At 57.3% G+C, this 20,512-nt stretch overlaps 1 protein-coding gene across 1 annotated transcript; it reads left to right on the top strand.

Annotated features, from left to right (window-relative positions):
- The first annotated feature begins 942 nt into the window (after positions 1–942).
- scny (ubiquitin specific peptidase 36) lies at positions 943–12,056 on the top strand. The gene is made up of 10 exons (XM_037237768.1): positions 943–1,044; positions 1,837–1,933; positions 2,433–2,581; positions 3,554–3,728; positions 4,159–4,335; positions 6,568–6,641; positions 7,018–7,172; positions 8,480–8,576; positions 9,750–9,866; positions 11,847–12,056. The coding sequence occupies exons 1-10, from the start codon at positions 943–945 to the stop codon at positions 12,054–12,056; spliced, it is 1,353 nt and encodes a 450-aa protein (XP_037093663.1).
- Positions 12,057–20,512: the final 8,456 nt, after the last annotated feature.

The following is a 20,512-nucleotide window of genomic DNA, read 5'->3' as shown; positions in this document are numbered from 1 at the left end:
TCCAAATGTTTACAAATCTGTTCAAGGCATGAGCACGAGCAGAATATTTATGTTCTCGACAAATCAGTGACGAGGAGGCAAACCATTAAAACCAACTGGAGGGTTTTGCTATGTTCAACCTCCAACCTGAGCTGGGAGGCGGGCGCAAGCCGCTGAATAGTCGAGACGCTTCCGACGCTGAATTGCGAGTGATTCTCTTATTTGCATTGCTATGACACAGTGGTGTTGCTTGAGTAGGCAGCTGTCTGCGGTAGGTGATTGGCATTGTGGTTTTCTATGACTGTTTGTTGCATCCTTGGCAATTAATGTGATTCGTTGTTAGTGGTGGGTTAAGTCATCTTCAAGTTGGTCTGTGTAGGGCATAGGAAACGAGAGCTTTGCTAATGTACAGACCGGTGCGATTCGGGTACTCGTTTCTCATTGCCCGGTATAGTTCAAAGGTGACTCCATTCAACATTCACACATTTTATTTTTCATATTTCCATACATGGTTTATCAAATACCTAGGTGGCAACACAGGCTGCTTGCTATTGGGCACCTTAGTCTGGTGGGTGCAAGATTTGTGCCCTTGCAGATATCAGTACATGGCTCCTGATGGAAGCAGCAAGTATCAAGCCGTTGCACCTTCTGGTTTTATTTTGTCCTGACACAAAGAGGTAAAATGAGTTTTTCCACAAGCTGTTTTTGTTGCATCATGGAGTACAAAACATTTCATTTTACCTAGTGACAATCCTGAAGTACAAAAGCTCCTGGTATACATTATACCAGAAAACATCAAGTTTTCCGACACTGTGACAAACTCATTTCTAAACTGTGACCTGAAGGACTAAGTAGGCAAATTGACTAAAGACCAGCTATGCTCATCTATAGTCACCCAATATAAAGAGCAGTCATACAAATGTGTTAATAACCCTTGTGACTGACTCAAATCATTGCAGCATGATGCCTCCAGTGGCAGACCCAATTGGGGCCTACCTGCACAGCTCTCTCACCAAGCATGGCACCAGTGGTCCTGAGGCTACCATTCTCCAGACCAAGCTACAGGTGAGGATGTGATGACAGATATTTGATGAAATGCCACATTCATCAAGTGACTACCATGAGAATGGATGGCTGTTGTGTGGGTAAACAACTGCCAGTTAGAGCCTTCACAGAGACCCCAGATGTGTTCACACTATTAGCCATCCTCATTACATTGTCGGTCCATCATGTGTCATTTATTACTAGTGTCAATGTTTTTCAAACATTTTTTGTGACTTTCAACATTGATGTATGACAGCATATGCAAACGCGATGGGTTTTGTTTTGGAGCAAACACATCAATTATTTGTAACATACTAGTTTCAGCTGCAACACTCCTATTTGCTGCTTGATCAGGTAGCTGTGTCCAAATCCCGTGCATGTGGACATCATCAAGATGCAACAGTATGCAACCCCTGCCCTCTTAATCTCATCGCGGACACCATCCTCTACTATCAGCCACCAGCAACATCCTGACTCTGTGAGGCTGGCCCTGCTGACCACCCTGCCTGCTGGCGTCACCCTCCGGCACCACCCATTGGCATCACTCTCTGGTATCACCTGCTGGCACCACCCTTTGGCACCATCCACTGCCACCACCCTCTGGCGCCCCCTCTGGTACCACCCTCTGGCACCATGTACTGACACCATGTGCTGGCACTACCCACTGGCACCACTTGCTGGTACCACCCACTGGCACCAGCTACTGGCACCACCTGCTGGCACCATCCCTCTACTATCAGCCCCTGACGCCACCCTGCTGGCCCCCGCTGACTGCCCGCCTTGACCCGGCCCGGCCGCCAGGCGTCGGCGAAGCGGGCGCTGCTGAGCCGGGTGGAGTTCGAGCCCGCTGAGCGGCAGCACAGCCACCTGCTGCAGCAGCTCCAGACCAAGTACATCGTGCTGGGCGAGCGTGACTGGGGCGGCGGCGCCGGCTCGCAGCCCGCCGCCAACGGCACCAGCGGCAGCGGCGGCGCCGGTGAGTGGCGCCCGGCAGCGCCGGCCCGCTGGCAGCGGCGGCGCGCGCGGCCAAAACATCTGTAGGTAACGTCTGGTGAACAGGCTTAAGCCGCGTAACCATGCGCTTGGTGCGTTCTTTAAGCGTCATGGGCAAATCGGGGTGCTGTGTTTGGGAGTGTGTCCAGATGTGCCGCATTGTCGTATGCCATGTGTGAGAGCGGTTAGTGAAATGCAGTTGCAGCTCTTGCTTTCTGCCAGAACGATGCAGACTTAGCGGTGGCTCGCGTGAGTCGAACCTGGGTCTCAAATCGCGTCCAAAGCGTCGCCGATCGCGTTTCGCGAGGAAGACGGCGGGCGCCTGGTCCGCGTATCGGGCGGAGCGGGCTGACAGGTGAGCTGTGCAGTGTGTGGCCGGCCCCGGACTGCCTCTCGATCGACGCGCTGCGCTGCAGGGGACGGGCCGTCCAGCGGCCGCCCGCAGCCGCCCATCTGCCTCAGCAAGAAGTCGGAGCTGCGCCTGGGCTGGGGCAACGCCAGCTACCCCACCGGCGCCGGCATGGTCAACCTGGGCAACACGTGCTACCTCAACTCCAGCCTACAGGTCAGTCGGCGCTACGTGAGGAGGGCTCTGCCTCCGCGTGCCGCCGGAACTTTGGCTGCCGCTGCCGTCGTCAGCTGCGGTCCTTGCCGTGTGGGGTTGGTACGTCCGGTAATCCCCAATGCTCCCTCTGGTCGAGTATGGCAGCACCTCATCACGGTGCTTGATTCTGACTTTTCTCTGCGTTAGACCAAGCATATACTTTGTTAAAACGCTTCGTAAAAATGAACGCGGGTTACACCAGAACGTTTTACCCGTGTGATGATGGGCGCGAAATGACCGCTTAGTAGCAGCACTTGAAAGCCTGAATGGCAAGGGAGCCAAAGCCCATTGAAAGTGTGTTGTGAACGCTGATAGCTATCTTGGAATGCTGCGCGGAACATCGTGACCTGCTTTGATTGTCGTAGCTTGCCATACGATTCCCCCCTGCTGACAGCGCCATCTTTTGCTGTGACTCACGTCCATATGAACCGGTGCAGTTCATCTACTGGCCCTGACCCTCGGCGGCCCGCCCTTGACCCTCGATGACCTGTCTCTGACCCTCGGCGGCCGGCACCTGACCCTCGGTGGCCCACCCCTGACCCTCTGCAGCCCGCCCCTGACCCGCAGTGTCTCGCCTCTGACCCTCGACGACCCGCCCCTGACTTTCTGCGGCCCGCCCCTGACTCAGCGACCGGCCCCTGGCCCTCGGTGACCCGCTCCTGACCCTCGGTGACCCACTCCTGACTCAGCGACCGGCCCCTGACCCTCAGGCGGCCTGCCTCTGACCCTCGGGACCCGCCCTTGACCTTCTGCGGCCCGCCTCCTGACTCAGCGACCGGCCCCTGACCCTCGGCGGCCTGCCTCTGACCCTCGACGACCCGCCCTTGACATTCTGCGGCCCGCCCCTGACCCTCTGCAGCCCGCCCCTGACCCTCGGTGACCCGCTCCTGACCTTCTGAGGCCCGCCCCTGACCGTCGGCGGCCCGTCGACAGGCGCTGTTCCACGCGCCGGCGCTGGTGCGCTGGCTGTTAGAGGACTCGCGCCACGCGGCGCGCTGCGGCAGCTCCGACCAGTGCACCGTCTGCTCCATGGCTCGCACACTGCGCTCCACGCACCAGCGCCAGGGCGGCGTCGTCAAGCCTATCCTCATCTACTCCAAGCTGAAGCGTACGTGACCGCGCGCCGGCCGTGGCGGCACGGCTCAGGGTTTCGTTGGTGCTGGTGCTTGTGCTGGTGTTGGCGGCGTCCGCTGGGCTGGTGGCCTGGTGGTTTGCGGCTGCTTCCCGGGGACTGTGCGGCAGCCGGAGGGAAGGTTGTGACACCTCGGGATGCTGGGCGCGGCGGGTGCATCCTGCCGGCGCGAGCGAGGATTACGACGCCCTCTGCTTCTGAGCACATCGGCTGCGCGCGGGTTTGCGATGCGACGTGGGGACACCTATCGGTGGCTGTTGGCGGCCGTAAGCAACACTGCCCGGATATCTGGACAGAAGACCTTTCTGCAGTGCTGGGTAGTGGACACATGCATTGTCTGCAGCTGCCGTTCGAGCGCGTGCCCCGTGCGCGTCGTCCTAGGCAGCGTGTGTTCTCCTGCTTCCAGTCATCTGCAAGCACCTGATCCACGGGCGGCAGGAGGACGCCCACGAGTTCGTGCGCCACCTGCTAGACAGCATGCAGCGCTGCCATCTGTTGGCCATGCGCGCAACTAAGCTCGACACCCTGAGCAAGGAGACGACACCGCTCAATCACCTGTTTGGCGGCTACCTGAAGACACAAGGTGGGCTGATGAAAGTAGCGTGGTTTGGAGGAGGCAGCGTGCATACCTAGTGTAGTGGAACCATGGAGAATGCTGATGTATTCAAACAGAAAAGGCCACTTAATTACCAGACCCTGTGCAAAGCCAAGTCATAAGAATTGTACTGAGTAATTTATTACTTTAAAATTATTCTTTGTACCATTTTTATTGAATTTATTAGGTATGCTTTTTTCGATTTTTGGATTTTATGTGTCGTTATTTTCGCTTGTTTATTTATTATTAATTGATAATTCATCAAGGTAAGAGTCTGGCATGTATAAATAATTCAGAAAAGTGATCACCTCGCCACATCGGTCACGTTTGCGGCCGATGATACCGCCACCCAGCATGCAGTGGTGACTTCTGATAACGCACACACGGGGCAGATCGTGGGACTCAAAAAGTCGTAACTTATTTGCCGTAACCAGCCAGCCAGCGTCTGGCGATGCTGGCGGCGTGTGGCCGTTACCGACGCACGGTCTGCGGGTGAGACGGCGGGGGAAACGATCGCACGTCGTGCCGAAGCGCCCCTCGGTCTGAAGACTGGCGGTTGGTCCGTTGGAATTGTAGTAGTTGACGTTGGAAACGTTGATGGTCTTCTAGCTCTGCGCTGTAGCTTTGCGTGCGTGGAAACCGCTGGCGGGGCAAAACATCGTCCGACCTGTCTCGGGCGAGGCAACTCTGCAAAAATTGTTTCAGGTTATCGATATAGCACAGTAATGACGTATTAATTCTCTGAATATGATACAAGGAGCATTGAGCGCCCACGGCCAGACCCAGACCAGTTAGAGCCATTCATGTTGCGTTTTGCATGCTGCCGGAGACGACCGATTAGACGAGGCACCAGCTGAGGTCCGGACCAGCGGGCCCGTGGTCCGAGCTGCGGCTGGTCGCAGCCGCCAGCATCCGCTCCGCTGCCAGCGGCGTTCTCCGTGTCGGGGCTGCAAGCGCGGCGCGGACGCCCGCCGTGTAGCGTCGGCCCGGCGGCGTGACGGTTTGGCCGTATGACGGCTGTGACGGCTGTGACGGCGCGGCGACTGCGGCGAACGGTCACGTGACGTAGCGTTTCAAAATTCATCCGCTAGGGTGTGCAGTAGGTCAATATAAGTTCATGCCGCCAGAATTATGACTTCCAGGTGGCCAACGCACGCAACATTCGTTGGCTGTTAATCCGTTGCCCTCTGACTCTGATCCCCGGCATCTGACCTGGCTGGTCGATTTGCCAAGTCCGAGGCGCCTGGATACTGTGTTTGTTGCCGCCAGGTTCGATGGTGATTGGCCGATCCTGTGTGAGGGTAGAAGCCAGAGGCAATAATCCCCGAGTCAGGGGTGCGATAGCTTGCAAAATGTCGACATTCTCCGCCAGCCCAGCGGCCGAATATCAAAACTGGCGAGAGAGCGGTGCTCTTGAGAGGCTCTGCTCCTGCTGCTCCGCCGTTTTTTAATTTTCCACCGCTGGGCAGTCTCGTGCAGGCGTCTGTCGTCGGTCCATAGGTCACGTGCCGTGAGTGGGTTGTTCGACCTCAGGTCATCGGTTAATGACGTCACGCGCAGCGCCATGTGCACTGTACCGAGAGCTAATCCGCGGCCGCGGCCGGACGGGTCTTAGCGGACCTGTGGCCTATCTGGCTAGCGCAGGCGCCGCCCGGCCGTGGTCGCCTTTGGCCGAGACGTCCTGTTGTGCCTGTGGGACCCGCGGGCGGAGAGCGACCGACCCCTCGACCTCTTGCTGTGCCGGTGGGACCCGCGGGCGGAGAGCGATCGATCCTTTGACCTCCTGATGTGCCGGTGGGACCCGTGGGCGAAGAGCGATCGACCCCTTGACCTCCTCTTGTGCCGGTGGGACCCGCGGGCGGAGGGTGACCGACCTCTCAACCTCCTGCTGTGCCGGTGGGACCCGCGCGCGGACAGGGACTGACCTCTCGACTTCCTATCGGAAAGCCGGTCCGAACTGCGGCCTGTGGCGTGTCGTATGGTCTTCTGCTGCCACCGTATCTGCTGATGTCACTTCATGATGTGAGGTACCGTATCGCATCCTGCCGTGTCCGGTAGCGTGTGATGACTTGTGGCCACATGTGCTAGCCTTTAAGCGTGACATGTCGGTGTCTCGCGTGTTTGCCTGCGCTGGCGTCACGTGCAGGCCCTCGGCCGTCCAGCGGAGGCCGCGGAGCTGGTGCTTCTGGGCGGATAGCTGACAGCTGTTCTCCGTTCCAGTGACGTGTCTGCGCTGTCACCACGCCTCCATGACCTTCCAGCACTTCCAGGACCTGCTGGTGGACGTGCGGCAGGTGAGGAGGCTGGCTTTGTGTCACAGGCAACTCCAGTGTCCTGGTTTGAATTACAGACTCCTGAACAGCTCTGTTTGATTGTTTGGCATGCCACACAGCTGGCTTGTCGCGGAATACCTCTTGCGTCGGTATCTGGTCGGGCGGAGGCTGATGCGCATCAAATAGTTTTCTCTCGCCCGCCGTGAGTCAGCCGTGAGGTCGGTGACCCGAATAGCTTAATATCTCTGCACTCGGCGCACCCAAAAACGCTAATTAAAAACAAATCAGCGATCCGCCGCGGTCAGAACTTCAATTTTACCGTACCTCACGATCGCGCGCACCGGACGTCTGACTGCCGCGCTCGCTCGTGACGTCGTGCCGGCTTCTTGCCGCGCAGGTGTCCACTGTCGACGACGCCTTGCATTTGTACTTCAAAAAAGAGCGACTAGATGGCGCTGACTACAAGTGTGAACGCTGCCGCATGAAGGTGCCGGCAACGAAGAAGTTCTTCATCGACGAGACGCCACTCGTCCTCTGCATACAGCTCAAAAGGTGCTGGATATGATGCAACGCCCGCTGTCTCGCGTGTGACGTAACGCCCCCTCGTTTGAGTATGTGCTCGCGTCGATCACGATTTGGTGAGGTTTAGGGTCTGGTCATTCGTCTGCCATGAATTACTACTTGGTTGATAGTGCTCGTAGCCTTGTCTCCCGACTGTTGTCGCTCACATGCTGGATGGGAAGTAAGTCAAGGGCGTCGTGTGACCGTAGCAGTCGGTGCCCTCTGAAGCCCAAATCATCGTGATTATCACGAATGGTAATGTGAGTTATCTTGTGCTTGGGAGATCGTTTTGTCTGCTTGTTCGCTCCCGGTGACTGTCAAAGCGGGGGCCAGTTTACTCTGGTTGTCCAGCCATGTTTACACCAGCGGCTGCCAGTCACCGAGCGTCTTAATCCTGTTTTAGAGCGCGTCAGCTACCTCGGTAGTATGCGCGTCCGAAGCCTAGCACCATTTAAGTGGTCATAGGGGGTTGTGAGCACTCCTAAGGCCATCATATGTAAAGCCTAGCACCAGTAGCGTCCGAAGCCTAGCACCATTTAAATGGTCATTGGGGGCTGTGAGCACCCGCCTAAGGCAAAAATATGTTAAGTGCTTCATCACATTCACTGTTGATAATCGTTGTCCGCTATTTTGTACTGTATTAGGCCGCTGGCTATTCTAAAATCAGCGGTTGAACCCCTGACAATGCAAAACATCGGAAATGTCACTTCTGCACTTGTCCGTTTTGGCTCACGTAGCTTTAATGCCATGGTAAAAACTGCCGTAATGTGGGTACCTGGTCGTCGAACTGGCATTCCATTGAGCCCACGCAAAAGCTCGCGCAAAAGCTGAGCTTTGCAGGGGCGTTCCGCGTAAATAGCGAACGTCCGTCGATAAGAAAGACGTATGACTGTGGCGGCACGAAACATGTTGCTGCCAGTGCAACTGCCAGCCAGTATTTCGCGGGGCCCAAGTCTCGTAAGCCAGTACTCTTCATGGAAGTGAATCTCCTGGCGTGTACCAATCATGAGGCAGGATCCGAGCGTGCGTGCGGAACCGCGAAGGCAGCGGCGGGATCCAACTGGTTGCTGGTCGAGAGCATATTGCAAATGTGGTGCAGAGTCGACCTACCTAGACACTCGCAACAGGACCAAGCATTATTCTCATCTTTCCAGCATCGAAAATAATCATGACCGTGGCAGTGAAGAGGCAAATTTTTGCTGGGGAGCGGAAATCATTAGCGTCCACCGATAGGTGGCAGCACTGGAGCAGTGAGAGCATTTTGCCAGCTGTTGACCGCTGACCGCTGCTGTGCGCAGGTTCAGCCTCGGCGGCGGGAAGATCACCAAGCACGTGTCTTTCCCCAACAAATTGAACGTGGCCCGGTTCATGACCCGTCCTCCGGCCCAGGGTCAGGTAAGCACTACACGCCGAGGGCGGGGGGGGGGGGGGGGATGGGGCCAGGAGCGCCGCGGTAAAACTGCGGCGGCGGAGGGGTCGGAAGGGCACGGCTGGTTACTGATTGCTCTCTCGCGTGGCAGACGGCCACACAACTTCTAAAGACGACACCTTGACGTTTGCAGGCCATTCGTGAAAAGGTTGTGCTATTAACCTATTTACTGAAAGGTTTACCTTGTTACGATGAACGGTGTGGGAGATTTCTGGGAATGGCAGATTGGAAAGGAGGGCTTGCTCTGCGCCGCTCCCCCCTCGCCTCACCGGGCCGGGCGGCGCAAGGATGGAGGCGGGCGGCCCGACGCGGGCTCACTTCAAAGACGGGCCTGCCCGGCCGCTGCGTCACCTTTCCAACAGCATCTCGCCCGCACAAACGGAGACTGCACAGCCAGATCCAGGCGGGAGGACTGTGTGGCGAGGCTGCCAGGGCCGTCAGGGGTCCGGCGCTATCGTCACGCGCCATGCGCGCGTGACGACACGCGCCCTGTCCGTGTTAAAGCAGTGAATGCCGAATGTATAAGTGTGTAATGATCAGTGTCCTGAGGTGTGTTGTGTTGAAATGTGGTGTTTGAGGGTGCAGGGTGGATTTACCTGTTCGCCGGTGGCCGGTATATATATATATATATATATATATATATATATATATATATATATATATATATATATATATATATATATATATATACGTACGTATGTATGTACATTTAACTTTTATTGTTACCATATAACATGTATATATATATATATATATATATATATATATATAACATGTGAATATGCATGTGGTATAGGCTTATATAACGTGTGTATAGGTCTATTTTTATGGCCTTTCAGCTTATTGTCAATGACTTAATTTGATGATATTGTGTGACCTTGTCAGCCTTTAGGTCTGCTGACCTTTAGATATCGAAAGCCTATTTTTGTTTACATATTTGCCCATTTAAAGAACGGCATCCGCCATTAGACATCCAATCACCCCATATGCAATCCTACATACGATCAGTAGTACAAGAGCAGTAGTACAAGAGCAGTGGTACAAGAGCGTGCTGTCAGGCGGTGGTGCCGGTGACCTTTGGGCCGGCGTGGCGCGCCGTCTGGCGGCGATCGTGACCGCCATCTCTGCTCCGGCCGCAGGTGGTGTACTCGCTGGTGTCGCTCATCAACCACATGGGGCCGTCGCAGAACTGCGGGCACTACACGGCCATGGCCAAGGCCGCCAACGGCCAGGTGTACCTGTTCGACGACGCCTCGGTGAGCACGCGACCCTCGGCGCCGGGCGGGCCGGGCGGGTGTCGGGGCGGCGGTCGCGCGGGCCGGCGGCACCGGGCGGGGTGGGTGGTCACGGCATAGGCGACTCATAACGTGTGTGAGCGTGTACCACACACCGGCTACAAATGTAGCCGGCGTGTGGATCTCAAACGAACGCGGTGATTAAAGACCAGCGAAGACGGCATTGTCGTGGACAATGTTGGTACTGAGTTCAATCAGTGATGCTGGATGGTTAGGTGTATTTTTTAGGTGAAACTAGTGAAATGAAAACAATGGATGTCACCCTTGAATTGCTCGAGTCCGTACGTAACACGACCCCGGAGCGGTCGGTTAGTGAGATGAAGGCACCGTTTTTCTCACGGCACGAAATACTGCGGGAGTGACATTACAGCTGGTTGAAACTCGCTTCTGCAACTTACTGGTTTTAACCGGTTTTTGGCTGAATTATCATCAGCTGCCAAAACTCAACACCAAATTATTTGAGGGAGGGGAAAGGATCGTGTTCGAACTGTAGCGACAGTTTTCTTTTTCGTCAAGGAACTAACAACAGTACGCTGACAACGGCACTTTGACCACCAATTATGGTGTTTTCGCTACATTAGGCGTCTGACGTTGTGTCCTCCAGGTTTTTCGAATTCCAGCCCGCCAAGGTTTTGAAATGCATGGTTGAACAATGTCAAGCTGGAAATACAAAAAGCAAGCTTCGCCACGTGCCATTATGACCAAGCGCCCGCGAGAGAGGCTTCGCAGCTGTGTTTGCAGTAACGACACCAGTCGCATGACTCATCTCAAACTGTCAATATCACCACCACCCGCCACCACGTTGCACGCCGACGCCGATGGCAACAGCCGCCGGCCGAGTCCGGTTCCTTTGAGCGCGCCTCGGCTCGGTCGCGCGGCCCGCGTAATGATGGCTCGCCCGGAGCGCCGCCGGCCGGCGCCGCGCCGCGTCAACAGCTGCGGGTGCGTCACGATTGAGACTCGCTCGGCTGTGGTACATCCGCTTCAGCGGCGCGCTGGCGCTATGGCGCGCCGGTCTGACCTTCAAGCAGCCGCGGAGCGCGGGTCGTTATCGGGCTCGACGGTCCCCCGGGATTGCCGACGCCGCGGCGGGTTGCCGCGCTTCGCCGGCTCGTCGGGCGCTCGGTGTGCGGCCGTCTATCGTATTGGTCTCTGGCGTAACGGCGCCTGGTGTGAGTGTACTCCCGCGAACTTGGAGCCTTCGATGGAGTTCGTTAATGGTGCCGGAGCTTATTATCGGGTCGGGCTCAAAAGCTCTTTTCAAGCCATTTTTACGAGCGGCGCCGTGTTGTGCAAAAGATAAGACATCGCTGACATTAATTTAAAGCTGGAGGCACAAACGAAAGCGTTAAGAGCACCCCGCTAAGGGTTTTCTGCTAACCGGTTTTTATCATTGCGTACTGGCTAGCTGGAACTTCAGCGTCATTGCATCGGGTGAAATCCGGGTGCAATGACGCTGATCCGGTTATATCCGGGTGCAGTTCAGAATGTATCTGGAGCAGTATGCATAACATATGCCATAGCTGGTTGTAAGGTACGGCTTCACACGCTGTTTTCGGTACCAATTGTGGAAATTACACCAAATGCTTTGGTCGTACGGCGGTTTCACCTTACCGTCGCTGGTGTTTTTACCAAAACCAAACTCAATGTGACTACGAAAGCACAATATAATTGATCAGACGTCGAATGTGCTGGCTTTATGGGCTGCTTTCCGAGGTATGCCCGTCTTGCGGGTAAAGAACATAAAGTGGCAGAAACTTTCAGCCGGCCAAAATCCCAACCTATCAGCGAACGTTAACCGGTCGTACCCTCCTCCGCAACGGGCAAAGGTCCCCATTTCCAGTTTCCGCGCCTGTGCGGTTTGTGCGTACAGTCCTCCCTACATACCCAACTGAACATCGACCTGCGCGTGCGACCCAACTGATACCTGGCGGTCACCAGGTGCGGATGACCTCCATGGGCAACATGCTGAACACCAACGCGTACGTCCTCATCTACGAGATGACGTCGGCTACGCGCCAGCTGCTGCTCGGCCCTGCGCCCGGTGAGGACTGCCTGCTTCTGTTTGTGTCCGCCTCCATCCTGTATCACCTGTCCATGGCCTTGTGCTGTCTCATTTGGCGCCTGCGTTCGGCTCCTTCTGTCGTCTAGCCTGCCATCTACTTCTTCCGTCCGAAACGCTTGTCTGGCATCGGTGTTTACTGCAAATGTGGTCTGTGTTTCTGGGCCGGCAATGCGTTATTTATGCCAGGCGGCTGGACTCGCCGAACTCATATATTAGTTTCTGTATTTGCTCGATTGTTGTAATTGAATCCTTGATTGTTTTTGGTAAGCCATAAATCAGTTTGCCTATAGTCATTTATGTTTGTTTAAGCTAGCAAACATTTCAAGAACATTCGTCCCGCATTCTCATCCAGTAAAATATATGTATATATTGGTGTGTGCTTGTGTGTGTTGCCCACCTCGGTGTTGCAGTCACCATGAGATGTGCCGTATATATATATATTATATATATATATATATATATATATATATATATATATATATATATATCCATATATTGGTGTGCTTTTGTGCGATGCTCACCTCTTTGTTGCAGTCACTTGCTCGCTCACTCACTCACTCGCTCGCGCCATGGGCCCCTCGGATGCTGTGCTCCTGGTGTCCTGTGCCCCCACATACTGTACTCTCCTTACCTTTGCTCTGTGCTTCCTGTGCCATGTGGTCCTTATGACGTGTGCTCGGTGCCCTGTGCTCCCCGTTCTCTACTCTCCATGCCCTGTGCCTGTGGCTCCCTGCGACGGGGTTGACGCGGCGTCCCCGTCGTCAGGCTCTGGGCCGGCGGCGGTGGCCGGTGAGAACCGACCGACACCGGCACCTCCGCCGCCGCCGCCACCTCCGCCACCTCCGCCGCCTCCGCCTGCGCCGCAGCCCCTGCAGCCGCAGCCTCAGGCGGGCCGGCCACTGACCGGTGCTGCCAACAGGTGAGGCGTGGTGGAGCCGGCGCCGGGGTGTGACGTGCAGGACAGCCCGGGGTACCCTGCCCCTGCTGAGGAGCGGCTGTGGAGCCGGCGCTGGAGTGTGACGTACAGGACAGCCCGGGGTACCCTGCCCCTGCTGGGGGGGGGGGGGGGGGAGGGGCGGGGCTGTGGAGCGGCGCTGGAGTGTGACGTACAGGACAGCCCGGGGTACCCTGCCCCTGGGGAGCGCTGGAGCGTGGGTGTGGTACAGGACACCCGGGGCCCTGCTGGGGGGGCTTGTGGAGTCGGCGCTGGAGTGTGTGACGTGCGGACAGCCCAGGTACCCTGCCCTGCTGAGGAGCGGCTGTGGAGCCGGCGCTGGAGTGTGACGTACAGGACAGCCGGGGTACCCTGCCCTGCTGGGGGGGGGGGGGGGGGGGGTGTGGAGTGCGCTGGAGTGTGATGTACAGGACAGCCCGGGGTACCCTGTCCCTGCTGAGGAGCGGCTGTGGAGCCGGCGCCGGAGTGTGACGTACAGGACAGCCCGGGGTGATGCTGGGGAGCGAGAACGGCTATGCAGTCAGAGCTCCTTGGTCGGCCTCGTGTCACTGTATTGCAATCAGCGTTAAACAATGCTAGCCAGTGGTGCCCCACTACTGGCTAGCACCGTAGTGGGCCGCTATCACCCCATCTGGAGATGTGCGCTATTTAAGGCTGGGCCGGCCGCTGCTGATTATTGATCGGCGCCTCCACGCGCACCGCCCGGTGACGGTCCCCGCCCACGCGGCCTCGCACTACCATGTCTGGCTCCACCGGGAGTGTGGTTGTACATTAGCAACGCTGGAGCTTGGTTGGGTTGATCGGTGTGTTACTGAGAGTGGCTCTGAACCCCCCCCCCCCCCCCAGTCCCCCATCAGTCCCCCCCCCCCTCCGCTTCGTCTGTCTCTGCCTCGACCTCTGCACGCTCTTTTTCCTCTGTATTGTTTTGAAATTTGTGTTCGTCCATGCACGCTACTCTCACGGCCACTGCTTGATAGACTCGTACATTCACTCATTGAATTACTTTCAGTCATGCAGTCTCACTCACTCACTCACTCACTCACTCACTCACTCACTCACTCACTCACTCACTCACTCACTCACTCACTCACTCACTCACTCACTCACTCACTCACTCACTCACTCACTCACTCACTCACCCAACCGCTTCACTAATAACGTATCCAGCCGCGCGCAGACGACATAATGTTTCACGCACGCACACACGCCGGGCCGGTGGCCCGCTCCTTGCCCGGACCGGACACGAGCGCTTCATCCTTGGTCCAACTCGAGTGCAAATCCTGACCACTGCTCTAACGTCAAACCAGACTGACTGCTGTTTTAACGTGAAACCAGGCTGACGTGGCAGGCGCTGGACGCAGCGGCTCGTCATGGCTGCTGCATTTACACGCATCAGTGACTAACGCGATGACGGCGGCGGCGGCGGCGGTGGTGGAGTGGTTGTGACGATCGTAACGCCGTCGTGTCGGCCGCCGCCAGGAGCCGGATTTCGTTCACCGTGACGTCACAGTCGCCGACGATCGTGGTGAAGCGGCCGCTGCCTGGCAACCGGTCGGCCGTGCTCGGCCGCGCCGCCGCCGCGCCGCTCGTGCCGTATGCCGGCGGCTCCGACTCCGACTCCGACTCGGACTCTGAGAACCGCGCCGCGCCGGCCGCGCCGCGCGTCAACGGCGCCGCCGCCGCGGCCGGCCCTGCCGCCGACCCTCCGGCCGACGCCGGGCCGGCGCTGGTGACAGCCGGCGGCGCCACGTCGCCCTGGACGGTGAAGGAGGCTGGGCAGAATTCGCCGTCGCTGCACAGCGATGGCAGCCACAGCAGCCACGGCAGCCACAGTAGCCACGGCAGCGTCGGCTGCACGAGTCCCTGGCTGGTGACGGACAAGGTGAGGGACTGCGACCCCTGATGTGTCGGTGCTGGTGTACCCGGCCTGTTCGAGCTGGCAGCGCCCCTATAAGCGCGTGCGCGTCGGTACTGGTGTACCCGGCCTGTCCGAGCTGGCAGCGCCCCTATAAGCGCGTGCGCGTCGGTACTGGTGTCTCCCGGCCTGTTCTGGCTGGCAGCGTCCCTTGTAAGTGCGTGCATGTCGGTACTGGTGTGTCCCGGCCTGTCCGAGCTGGCAGCGTGCCTGTAAGTGCGTGCGCGTCGGTACTGGTGTACCCGGCCTGTCCTGGCTGGCAGCGTCCCTATAAGTGCGTGCGCGTCGGTACTGGTGTGTCCCGGCCTGTCCTGGCTGGCGGTGTCCCTGTGTCCGTGCCTGAGCTGTCCGTGACGTCCATGTTCATGCCCGCGCCTTGTCGCCGCTGACGCGCGCCGCCGCGCCGACAGGAGGGCGGCGCCGCGACGACGCCTCGCGCCGAGCCCGGCCGCGGCTGGCGGGTGACGCCGCTGCCGGCCCGCTCACCGCAGAGCGACTCCGCCGACTCTCGGCCGCCGCCGGCCCATCCGCAGCCGCCGCTCAGACGGTGAGCAGCGCGCGGGACGGGACGGGACGGGACGGGACGGGACGGGACGGGACGGGGACGGGGACGGGGACGGGGACGGGGACGGGGACGGGGACGGGGACGGGGACGGGGACGGGGACGGGGACGGGGACGGGTCGGGACGGGGACGGGACGGGACGGGACGGGAGTGGCCCTCTCAAGCGCACTGTGCTGCACGTCAGCTCAGCTGACCGGCCGCCCAGCTCGGCACCGCCAGCCACAACCGGATCGTGTATCGAATCGTGGCAGACTTATTTGGCGTGCGCACCCTACAAGTGACGTCAGGCGGGAGGCAGCCGGCAGGACCTCGTGTCGTGTAGACTCAGACAGCGTGCCCGGTGTGTCTGTCGGTGAGTCCCGGCCGGCCGGGGCTCGTCGCCAGCGGGACTGCTCCGTTTCATTTTCTTGGGTCAGCCCTGCTGACCCCAGCCCCCACCTCCTGAGCTTTGTCTCGCCCCTCCCCCCCCCCCCCTCCCCTTAAGTCCTGTTCACCCCGTTGGTCGGAGGTGAACTGCGCTAGGCTCTCTGATCTGCTGACCTCAGCTGACCCCCCACTGATCCCAGCTGACCCCCACTGACCCGGCCGTCCCCAGTGCTGGCAGTGTTGACTCGCCGGACGGGCCGCGCCGGCTGCTCGGCAAGCTGTCCCGCAAGCTGAAGGGCCTGACGCGGCCCGAGAAGCGGCCGCAGGGCGAGCAGCAGGAGCGGCCGGCCAAGCGGCGGCGCCCGGTGGAGCCGTCCCCGGCCCCGGCCCCGGCCCCGGCCTCAGCCCCGGCCCCGGCCAGCACACAGGGGCGCGTGGTGGGCAACAGCGTCTTCTTCGACACGGCGCGGCAGCCGACCGACGGGTAAGCGACGTCGGAGGAAGCCGCGCACCTGCTGCGCGGAGGGGCGCGCTCCGGGGGGGGGGGGGGGGGGTCGATGGCTCTGCGGTCGGCAGTCGCCGCCGGTGCAGAGCCGGCGGGTCCCGGCGGAACAAAGCTGCCATTTTGAACGGCAGACTTTCGCCATTCAAGCAAAGGCCAGAACAAACTGGGAGTGTTGCGCTTTAAACAACAAAGCGAAACAATGGTCTTCTTTGCCCGAAGGTCATTTTCGTTCCGCACTGATGTACCACTTCACTAGGTTGAGTTTACGTGATGGCTTCACGACCATCCTAACGTCGCCACGTTTTTTTTTTAACTTATCAGGTGAATTCGATTCGTGAGTGAGTTTACAGGAGCTTTATTTGTGAGTTTGCAAGAACTAGTAGTAAGCTGTCATAAGGCGCCTTTCCAGCCGGTAGGAAGGAAAACTCGGGCTCATCTTGAACACAGTCTGCTGTCTTAAGTTTTTAATCCATCGACTTCGAAGTGCTGCAAGACTATTGAGGGATGACGATTTTGCGTCCTGTGAAACCGACTGAGACACCATGCACGTCATTTAGGTGTTTGCAGATTGAGAATTTGACACGCTACACTTTGCTTTCCTGGCATTGAACAGGGCTTAATGTCGTGACCTTAACGTGGCCTGTCATTTCGCCACGCATCGCCTCACGCATCAGTAGCGCCTGCGATGTCGCTGTCGTCTACTCACTGAGCTGTCTGAAATCCACCCCACCATGATCTGGACTAGTTTCCACGAAGCCACGGAATCAGCCCCGGACTGTGCTGTGTACTGGTCCTGACCACGGAGTCGGCCCGGGACTGTGCTGTGTACTGGTCCTGACCACGGAGCCGGCCCGGGACTGTGCCGTGTACTGGTCCGGACCACGGAGCCGGCCCGGGACTGTGCCGTGTACTGGTCCGGACCACGGAGCCGGCCCGGGACCGTGCCGTGTACTGGTCCGGACCACCGACGTTACTCTCACTACAGATGGAGACAGTGTAACAGTGGGCTGCGGTGGCACCCGGTACTGATGTGGTGCAGACTGTTAGTGAAGTTTGACGATGTAAATGACTGAGCTCTTATACTTGATACGTTGCTCGCAAATAGGTTTGGTCCATGTCTTTTCGTCTAGAAATAAACTGTAATAACCTTAAAACATTAAAAGAAGGAAAATAGGTGTGTTAACATTCTCCAGTGCAGCGGGCACAGTTGCCATAAGGGTGATTTAAGTTGGTCAGTAACGACTCGTCGTTTTGCTCGATCCACTCCATTGGCACCTTTCCCTGGGTCCTAGAAACAGGCTGCAATGTCCGACGCTGTCTGAGAGGGGCAAAATCATACAACAAAACCACAGACAGGACCAGGTAAACGCCTCAGTCATTTGCAGCCATCAGCTAGAGGGACGCTGCAGTGGTGAGAGGTCGGTGCGGTGCACGAGCGCTAGGCTGGCGTCGGGGTGTGAACGCCACCTGCGGCCGGCTGTGTTGGTGTCGGAGGCCTGCCGCTACACCACTGGTGACATGCAGTGGTGCAGCGCCAGGTGGATGCACGTGCCTGGCGGCAGAGCGGCGGTCCAACAGCACCATCCCAATAGTGTGCACCAACATCGTGTAGTCAACTAATTCTCAATGCGCTTGCAACTGCCTGCGTAGTTAGCTTTCACTGCGTGGGTTTGTCCATTCAGGTACGCGGTTAGGCCTGTGCTCAAACCTGCTCGCTCGCCGGACGTTTCCAATCTGCATTGATATTAATCCTTGATATCGGACACAGCAGATGGCCTGACCCGTTTGAGTGAGGCCCGACCTGGGCCGTCATCTTCCGAAGCCACACGTGGCTCCACCGGGCTGAGTGGTGTGCGGCGTCGCGCCGGGTTGACCTTTGCACAGAGGCTGTCTATGATGGGATCCGGCCGCTCCCGCCTCGCGCCACTGCAGGCCTCGCCCCCCCCCCCCCCCCCCCGCCGCCTCGGTGGTTCTCAAACGGCTTGGGATGTAGACGGTGGCGCGGCCTGCGCGGCGGGCGATCTTGAAGGGAGTGTTCCACATGTGTACGGCGTTTTAGACTGAAATAGCCATCTTGAAGCCCATGCGGTGCCGTTCACGGCCTCGGCCGTCTTAAGACCAAAACCGTTTTGGTTTTAGCTCCGCGCCCGGGAAGATGTCAGACTAGTTTGGGGAGACGTATATCAAGGTCACCTTGGCATCCACGACGCCGTTATAACGTTATTTAAATCATGTCATTCCATTATCCGTGCGGCGATCAAGCCCAAGAATGATATGATTGTCGAATCGTTCATCTGTGATGTTTGTGAGCACGATTTTCGGACATAATGGCCGCTAATTGACGCTCAATCAATGTTGTGCAACGCACGGTGACGCAATGTAACAATGGCGTACTGGGGAGTATATTCATTAAAAAGAGAAGTTGTGTTGTCTTCAGCAGTTTTTCCACTAAGCAGTATACCAACCGTGATAAGTGGGCTTTTTTCATCACATCTTATGCTTACTTTTATATCTTAGAATGCGGAACATTCGCATGTACAATTGGATATAATATAATATAATCGTAATATAATTCGGCATATAATTCGCTTTAACGCAACTGACTTGACGTAACGTTACTTTGCGGCTGAAGCGTGAGCCGGAGCCTGATAGTTTCAACGCACGGTGCTCCCATAATTTCTGTATCGTGAACTTTCGACGAATGGGGGTGATTAGATGTAGGACTTAGTCTGAAACAGGCCGTACATTGTAGGGAATTGAAAATAACCTATCCGACTGCTGCCTATGACGAGAGTAAAGCATCCCTCGCCCACTTCCCGATGCTGACAACTTCCACAGCGTGACAGCGTCTTACGTACTTGCAGGTTTCATTCATTATTAAAGGTAGGTTACAATCAGCAGCTGGTGAGCTGTAAAGCTGTGCATTGTTAGACGTTTGGAATATTTTCGCTCCATTAGTTAAGCATAGGCATGTCCTTAGCACTTTCGCGGGCTATGAACCAGGTACAGAGCAATACTTCAAAGCATGATATACTTGTTACGCCAGACCTCGTCATGTCCCGTCGTCACGCGCTGATTGGTGTGCCGTCTAGATCCTGAAACGCCAACAAAGCCGGAGTTTCATATACTGACGAAGAGCCTTTAGATGTCGGCGTATAATTCCTCACCACGTGGAGGTCTCACCTTTGCTTTACTGCATTAGACTTCCAAAGACCCCATTATATTCAGGATTTTGTGCGCACAAACACACGCTGGTTATGGCAAAGAGCGCTTTTTGAAATTATGGAAATACGGGGCCAGAGGAAAGGCTGCCACGGAAGCCAGGGGCGCGCAGAAAGCAGGCCGCGCCAGCCCGGAAGGCGCAGCACGCTGCCGCGAATGGTGTCCCATTGTGCCGGCGGACGCGTTCGCTGCGTCGTAGACGACCGGGGGCGACATCTAAGGCGTCGCGGCCAGGTGACCGTTTGACCTCGTGACCCCGGCGGATTTGTACGGGCGCACGTGCAGCACAGTGTGTGGGCCGAACACAGGCCGGGGAGATTTCCCGGAGGCCTCCCGCATGAAAAAGGGCATCAACTGCTTGGGACATCAACATCCTGTAGATGGCTGAATGCTATTGATTTGTAGCATCAGGTGCCTTGCCTCCTCGCCGTGTTTCCACGCATCTGTTAAATAAAAAGTAGGTTGTCGGCGCTATGGGACCATTGTAGTCGGTGCGTTCCAAAGCCCAAGTCATCATCATTATGGCATCTGGTGACATCTGAAACTGGCTGTTTGGTGGAATGCTGGTGCGAATGTGTGGCCCGATCTGGGTCTTAACCAGAAATTTCCGGTAGATTAGGCGTAACTTACGTAGTCATTGGACAGAACATCGCCTGCCGACATCCAGTGAGCGAATCAGGAACTGTTCTCGGCTGTGTGCCGCGGTGTTTGTCGCCTGCAGTGTCTGCTGCAATGTGGGCGCTTTCGTGGGCGTGTGTGTGTGTGGCGTGTCGCGGACGTTGAGTCGGGTCAGTGCGGCCCCCTCACGCCCTGTTCGCGGAGAACCAAAAAGTACTCACAGCAACCGTTTTCGTGAATTCTTGCCAGGAGAACCGTGCTGTGCACCCCTGTAGCCCATTGCGATTAACGCTGCGGCGGCTCAGAAACGGTGGCCGGCATTCAGCGTGTCGTTCATGGCAAGCGATTGGTTTGCTCAAAGCGTAAACGAGGCACGGGCCGGGCTAGGTCAACCTGAA

This window comes from Pollicipes pollicipes, unplaced genomic scaffold (genome assembly GCF_011947565.3).
Source record: "Pollicipes pollicipes isolate AB1234 unplaced genomic scaffold, Ppol_2.1 Scaffold_7262;HRSCAF=8765_pilon_pilon_pilon, whole genome shotgun sequence".
NCBI classification, from domain to species: domain Eukaryota; kingdom Metazoa; phylum Arthropoda; class Thecostraca; order Pollicipedomorpha; family Pollicipedidae; genus Pollicipes; species Pollicipes pollicipes.
The sequence above is the reverse complement of the archived record's forward strand: the minus strand, read 5'-3'. Positions and strand labels throughout refer to the sequence as shown.

Bases quoted from the DNA above. Each gene is read 5' to 3' on its own strand.
- scny (XM_037237768.1), top strand. From the start codon at position 943: ATGCCTCCAGTGGCAGACCCAATTGGGGCCTACCTGCACAGCTCTCTC. The intron at 7,173-8,479 runs GTGCTGGATATG...TGCTGTGCGCAG, and splicing joins CTCTGCATACAGCTCAAAAG to GTTCAGCCTCGGCGGCGGGA. The intron at 9,867-11,846 runs GTGAGCACGCGA...GGCGGTCACCAG, and splicing joins ACCTGTTCGACGACGCCTCG to GTGCGGATGACCTCCATGGG.